At 53.6% G+C, this 7,482-nt stretch overlaps 1 protein-coding gene across 1 annotated transcript; it reads left to right on the forward strand.

The window, feature by feature from the left end:
* The first annotated feature begins 3,069 nt into the window (after positions 1-3,069).
* Positions 3,070-7,196, forward strand: HOXB13 (homeobox B13). Its single transcript, XM_004455377.5, has 2 exons — positions 3,070-3,867; positions 4,732-7,196. Exons 1-2 carry the CDS (start codon positions 3,267-3,269, stop codon positions 4,983-4,985), a joined length of 855 nt encoding a protein of 284 aa, XP_004455434.2. The 5' UTR covers positions 3,070-3,266; the 3' UTR covers positions 4,986-7,196.
* Positions 7,197-7,482: the final 286 nt, after the last annotated feature.

The following is a 7,482-nucleotide window of genomic DNA, read 5'->3' on the forward strand; positions in this document are numbered from 1 at the left end:
GGTGGCTCCTAAGTCAGTAGAAACAGATACACATACTGGAACACAAATAAAACTCCTACTATTTATTCAGTTTATATATAATGCTTTTATGTTTGCAGTCATTTAATCTTCACAGCATTTTGGTAAGGTAGGAATTATCCCTATTTTATCAATACGGAGACTGAATCTTACTTTGTCTGACTCTAAATTGAGGTTGATGATGTCGCAGACATCACAATATCCAATATACAATATGCATATACAATACATGTACAGGAAATTGGAATATATGCCCATGTTAATTAATATATCCAGAAACGTTCCCTGGGATCTAGCAGATACCAAATAAGTTTGTTTGTTTTCTTTTGTTTTTGAGGTATTGGGGCTGTGGATTGAACAATGGACCTCAAATGTAGGAAGCAAGAGCTCAACCACTGAGCCACGCCAGCTCCCTTAAATAGTTTTTCATATTTTCATTTGTTTGCTTGTTGTTGTTTTTTTTGTTGTTGTTGTTTTTAGGAGGCAAGGGAACCAAACCTGGGACCTCTCATGTGGGAAGCAGGCACTCAATTGCTTGAGCTACATCCACTCCCCCAAATAAGTTTTAGAGAGGAAAACACCATATAATACTTTTATTTTTGTATTGAAATATATCTGTTTACACATATCTCCAACACAGCAGGTGAGCTTCTCCAAACAAGGTTTGAGTTGGTCATCTTTGCATCCCAGCAGGGTGCAGAATTCCATGCATTTACCTGCTCATTTCTATGAGCTCAGATAAGAACATCATATGTCCAAAAATCACATGTGCAGGCCCTATTGCTTTGAATTTTTAAATTTTTGTTTTTTTAAAATTAGTTTTCTTTTGTAAAAATTTGAGAAATAACTTATGTACAGTAAGGTGCAGAAATCTCAAGTATACAGCTTGATGAATTTTCACCACGTGAACATACCCATATAATTTGCATTCAGGTTGAGATGGAGAACATCTGCAGCATCCCAAAAGGCTTCTTCATGTCCTCTCCCAGTTAGAAACCCCTCCCCAAGGATATCTCTTTTCCATCTATCGTTACAGATTAATTTTGCCTGTTTCTGAGCTTCGTAGAAATGGAATCATAAAAAGTTCTTCTTTCATGTCTGGCTCTTTCACTCATATATCTGTGTGATTCATCCATGTTGTGTGTAGTTTGTTCTTTTTTATTATAGCGCAGCACGCCATTGTCTGATAGCAGCATGATTTTTTATCCATTCTACTGTTGAGGGACATTAAGGTTGTTTCTAGTTTTGAGCTATTATGAATAAGGCTGCTATGGACATTCCAGTACGTGTCTTCGGATGGCCATTAAACACTCACTTCTGTAAGATCTATTCATGCCTCCAGCAAGTTAAAACGGTGGAAATGTCCTATGTAACCATCATCTACCAAGTCAAAACCAGGAAAAATACCTTAGTCTCAAGGTAAAAATCCTGGAATTTCTGCCTTTCATAATTAGACAAGCAAAGGACTATTATTAGAGGAAGAAAGGATTCCGTCCTTGGTCTCTTGGTTATTAGCAATGTTCGATGAGGTTGATCTACACTCTCCACCACAGGCTTACAACTCCCAGGAACCTCTCCAACTCTGGCTTCTATGAATCTTTTCCCACAGGTGGCTCGAGTTCAAGTTCAAGTGGATGGGACCCCAGAGTTCAGGGTCTGGCCCGTATAGCCGCCATGATCCCGGTGTGCGCAAAGGAAAGGTCCGTGTCCTCTCCCGAAAAACGGCGGGTTCTCGAAAAAAGTTCACACAGAGGGGTTTCATTTGGGAAGGGTAGTGAAGGAAACAGGTAGATTTGTGAAACAAACCTTATGAGTCTTCTGAATTGCTTTGCACAATAGGCACCAGTCAAGGGCCCTCAAGCAATTTTGCCAGAGGTCGGGGCTCCCCTCCTACCCTTTTTCTTTGAAGGCAATTTAAAACCTGAAAGAGGCAGATATGGGTCAGTTCGAGAGGAGTGCGCCAGGACCATAGGAGGAGGCCGGCAGGGCAGAGAGGCCGGTCATCTCCACACAGAGCAGGCTCCTGCTTTCTTGGCCATGGCCAGTTAGCCCGGCCTGGTTTCTCCGAACTTCCTCGATCCCAGAAAAGCAGGAAAAGGCGTCATCTTTTCCAGAGAGCCCTTAAGGATTTTGTAAGACCCTCCTCCAATTTCTCTCTTTAGTCTTTGGGCTCTGTGCCTGGGTCTCACTCCTTAGGGGAGTCTAAATGTGTGTGTCTCTGTCGCTCTGTATCTCTCCCCACCCTTAAGCGGAAATCCAAACTCCCTTCTACAAGCCACGTCTAGAGGCTCCATTTCCCCTTCAGATCCGGACGTTGCGCGTCCGGGGCTCACGAGCTCCTGTCTTCTCAATCCGAGGCACTGTCCCCCGCCCCTCCCTCCGCCCTACCCCGGAATCCCGGCCTCCCGAGTCTTCAGGGCCTCCCGAGTCTTCAGGGCCTCCCGAGTCTTCAGGGCCGTAGCTGCAGGTCCTGGGGGAAGGCGCGTCTCAGGCGCTTCCCTGTGCCCCAGCGCAGCTCACTGCAGAGCATCCGGGACGGGTGGGGTTATTTGGAGGGAACTGGGAGCCTGTACTCGCCACCCAAGGCAAGGGGCTCCAGAAATACCCTGTAACCTCCATTTTTCTTAGCCTCCTCCGGCTTCGGCGCATTCCCGGGTTCCCATTTCAGGCCTGGAGCGGCCTCCCTGCCCCACCCCCCTGCTCCCCTTCCCCCCACGACATGGTCGCTTTATAGGGAGAGCTTTTTATTCTCTCGTTAAACCTGCCAAAGCGCCAGAGACAGAGAGCCAGGGAGAGAACGCGACGGAGGTGGGGCCGGGCTCCTCGTCCCCTCTCCCGGCGCCACCCACCTCTCCCCCCCACCCCCCCAGCTGAATCCCTCCAAACTGGGTAGCAGGGAAAAGACAGGTCCTCCCTTTTCTCTCGTGTTGTTTTTAAATGCAATAAAATAGAGAGAAAGAGAGGGAGCGAAGTGGGGGGAGCGGGGGGAGAAAGGGAGGGAAAGTATTTTCGCAATTTCTGCCGCGAGGATTTTACTAGCTTCTCTCCCCCAGGCCGCAGCCAATCAGCGCGCGTGCCTGGGCCCCTGCGTCTCTTGCGTCAAGACGGCCGGGCCCAGCGAATGCAGGCGCCGTGCGAACTGGAAGCGATTTAAAACGCTTTGGATTCCCTGGGCCTGGGTGGGGAAAGCGAGCTGGGTCCCCTTGTATCCCCCGCCCCCAGCACCCCATGAGCCGACCCTCGGCCCCATGGAGCCCGGCAATTATGCCACCTTGGACGGGGCCAAGGATATCGAAGGCTTGCTGGGAGCCGGAGGGGGGCGGAATCTAGTCGCCCACTCCCCACTGACCAGCCACCCGGCGGCGCCTACGCTGATGCCCGCGGCCAGCTACGCCCCTCTTGATCTACCAGGCTCTGCGGAGTCGTCGAAGCAGTGCCATCCATGCCCCGGGCTGTCCCAGGGGGCACCCTCGGCTCCGGTGCCTTACGGCTACTTTGGAGGCGGGTACTACTCCTGCCGTGTGTCCCGGAGCTCGCTGAAACCGTGTGCCCAGGCGGCCACCCTGGCAGCCTACCCCGCGGAGACTGCAGCGGCCGGAGAGGAGTACCCCAGTCGCCCCACCGAGTTTGCCTTCTATCCGGGGTACCCGGGACCCTACCAGCCTATGGCTAGTTACCTGGATGTGTCGGTGGTGCAGACCCTGGGCACCCCAGGGGAACCCCGCCACGACACCCTGCTGCCTGTGGACAGTTACCAACCCTGGGCTCTCGCCGGTGGCTGGAACAGCCAGATGTGTTGCCAGGGAGAACAGAACCCACCGGGTCCCTTCTGGAAGGCGACATTTGCAGGTAACTGCCATGGGACTTCTTGGATCTGAGCATGGGGTTGTGGGCCCTGCTGGCCTGGCAGAAAGATGAGGGACACTTGGGGTTGGTGAGGAGCTAGTGCTTCTCTGTTGGCTGTTAGGAATCAGAAGGAGGGTCCAGGTGGGGGCCCCAGACGGGGTCAGTGTGAGGAGCCTGAGCTGGGTGCTCTCAAAAGCCTGTGGGCCGCCAGACCAGCTCTCTTCCCCAGGATGCCTTCGGACCAGCCTTTTAATAATTTGGGGTCTTAGCACTCTTTGTAGTTGAGTGGCGGCCAGGCTAAGTAACTCTCAATTCAGTGTGATTGAGTATGTGGGTGAGGTGGGGGGAGAGAGGTGTTGCATATTGTGTAGCATAGAGAATACAACCCCTAACTCTGGGTTTTTCAGTTTCCAAAGAAAAATGTAGATTTCTTGCAGCCATGAGTTAGGCGTGAGCATTGGTGTGTGAGTGTGTATTGGGAGTGGAGACAGGAACGTGTTCTCTCCTGTACAGAATTGGCCTGTAGAATCTATGTACGAGTGGCCAAGGGTCTGAAATGCATGTGAGAGTGGATGCATGTGACCGTGGGCCAAGGCCTGGCTGTGTGTGGTGGGTGTGTGCAGAATGGCGGGTGTGAGGGAAGTGATGGGTGAATGAGGCCTGTGCGAGCCCTGTCTTTTCAAGGCTGCATGGTGATCAGAGAACTAGCGGGAAGCGGGGGTGCCCCCATGTGCTTTGGGGGAGCAGTTTTGCATATGCGCCTGTGAGTGACCTAGATGTGCCTGCCGGGCTTGTGGGGCCTGGGTTTCCCAGACTGGGAGGGGGGGTCTGAGCTTGTTTTCTCTCCCTCCCCCTCTCACCATGCAGACTCTAGTGTGCAGCACCCTTCTGAAGGCTGTGCCTTCCGCCGAGGCCGCAAGAAACGCATTCCCTACAGTAAGGGGCAGCTGAGGGAGCTGGAGCGTGAGTATGCAGCTAACAAGTTCATCACCAAGGACAAGAGGCGCAAGATTGCGGCAGCTACCAGCCTCTCAGAGCGCCAGATCACTATCTGGTTTCAGAACCGCAGGGTCAAGGAGAAGAAGGTCTTAGCCAAGGTCAAGACCAGCGCTACCCCTTGAGGGAGTTCCCTGGCGGGGTTGGGGAGGAGGGGGAGTGGAAGTGTCCTGAAAAGACCAGGGTCCTGCTAGAGTCAGGCTGGAGCCCGAGAACTCTGCTCAGGGTTTTCCAGAAGTGACACCCTTTCTAGGCCAAGGTTCCCTGAACTGTTCCTCAGGGGTGGTCTAGGGACCCCCATATAGCCACAGAGCAAGTGAGGCCAGGAGTTCTAACCCATTCTGCCAGGGTAACGTGACCCAAAGGACATGTCCCAGTCATAATCATTCATGCCAACAGTGGCAATAACCAGTACTAGTTATCATGATAAATAAGCCTCATATATTCTATCTAGGGCTCTGTAGGGCACTTTAGAAAGCGCTTTCATGGATTGAGCTGATCATGAATAAACTTGGAAGGAGACCCATGGCAGGGCAGCTTCCACTTGGATCCCCTTCCCAATTTACAAAGTCCACATCTGTCCCAGTGACAGAAGAGGGCCCTGGAAGAGAGAAAAGGCAGATTCACCCCATGCCACTACAATGCCCAGTTCAGTGTTTATAAGTCGACAGCTGGGCAGGATGGGCCACGAAAGAGGCCTCATGCCCCATTCTTTGGATTGTACCCACTGGTCTCGGAAGTCCCCATCCCCAACTCGTAGATTTTCGGGTTCGGTAAAAATGAAGCCAGCGGTCCCTCTCGTCTGTCCTCCTTCCTTCCAGAGAAACGGAGTTTGAGAAAGTGCCTGGATAATTCGCTATTTCTCACCTCTTCCCTTCTGCCTCTACGTGGAAGGGGAAACTGAAAATTCCCCTCATCTTCCCTTAACATTTCTGCTGGTGTGACCGAAGCCAGTCCTGGTTCTTTGGGTAGTTGAGAGCCGCATGAAACGAATTTGTAGCCTTGTAGACGCAGCCCCTTCCAGTCACAAACAGCGGTGACAGAAGGAGAAAATAGTACACCAGCCTATTCGCTGGCCGTCCCGCACACGTTGGTATAACCCCGCCGGAGAGGAAACCAGAAAATGGCCCCCTACCACCCATTCCTCTTCTGCTCGCCTCCTGGACCTCAGGCCTGGGGGATGCGGTAGCCCCTTCTGCAGGCTGAAGAACCGCCCAGCCCCGGGCTCGAGAGGGCAACCCCCAGGCGCCGAGCAACGTTGGCTGCGGGCTTCACCTCCTTTCCGCTTTCAGCTGGTTCGATCCACAAGACCCCGAGTGAGTGGAGGGCGGGGTTGGCGCCAACTGTTTTCCCGGTCCACGCAGACAGAGACCCATGGTGCAATTTTCTGAAAACTGGGGCAGCCCCGCTGTTTGCAGAACCGGGGGTGGGAGTGCGGGGCCCTGAGAGGGATCCGGGGGATCTCGTCTCTGTGGCGGCTCCCTGATATCGTGGGCCTGGCCCAGAGCCTAGGGGGCCGCCGCCGGGCTGCGTAGCTAAGCCCGCGGGTTTGCGCTGGGCCTTGCGCAGCCCGGGCTGGGGCCCCGCGGATGCGCTCCCTACGATCGAACGCACAGGCTGCACAAATGGATATTCCGGGGGCCACCGCGTGGCTGACTACCGCTGTGCTTCCCTCTGGGAGCCGGCTCCTCAGAACTATTCACGACCGCGGACCGCGGGTGGGATCCCAGCCCTGGCTCCTCTCTCAGGAGAGAGAGATGTGGGAAGTGGATCAGACCCCTCCGCCCCGGACTGCGGGGAAAGGCTAGAGGTTGCCCTTCCTCCGTGGGTCTCCTTAGAGCGTGTGTGGGGAAGTGGGGTGGGGATATCGATTTCGTGATTTTAAGAATCCCGCAAGCCCTGGGGTCCAGTTTAGGCTCTTCGGTGACGCGCCCCGCTAAGAGTAGGTCACCTGTGGCCTTCCACGCTCCCCTGCAAACCAGGTCCCACTGTGGGTAGCCATAAACGGGACCAGCGGTAAGGTGTGCTAAACCACTCCCTCGCCGCCTGCAGACGCGATAAAACTTCAGCGCCAAGGGGCATGTGGCGAAGGCGCGAGATAAACGGGGGAGGGGCGTCATGGGGGAGGGATCCCCGCTTGGGGATGGGAAAAGGCCACCTTGATTAACTGAGAGATTCTGGTAGAGTTCAGAGGGGGACAGAGGTCTCGAGTCTCTGGATTCCTAGGGCTCGAACTCCTTCATTCCATTGACCAATGACTTAAAGTTTCGGGGTTCCTCTACTTTTGCACTCGCAATAATTTCAAAACAAAAGATTTGGGATCTAAGAGATTTATTTTGCTACCTGATTGGGTCTGGACTATTAAAAAGACAAGGGAGCCCCCTTCCGGCAGAGGCTCGCCACTACTGGGGAATCTGCGGATTGCCTCGGCTTGAATTCCCCACCCAGCGCTGGGGTTCCCGCGGAGCCTCCTGGATTGGGGGGTTCTCGGCTGCGTGCCGGAGCGCCAGGGCCCGCAGTCCCTCGGAATTTGGCCGGGACTCAGCAGATGTATTGATTCCGCCGCCGAGAGACCCAGGAGGAAGGCAAGGAAGGTGGCACGCGCCATCTCGAATGGAGGAA

The sequence above is a fragment of the Dasypus novemcinctus genome, chromosome 21 (genome assembly GCF_030445035.2).
Source record: "Dasypus novemcinctus isolate mDasNov1 chromosome 21, mDasNov1.1.hap2, whole genome shotgun sequence".
NCBI lineage: Eukaryota > Metazoa > Chordata > Mammalia > Cingulata > Dasypodidae > Dasypus > Dasypus novemcinctus.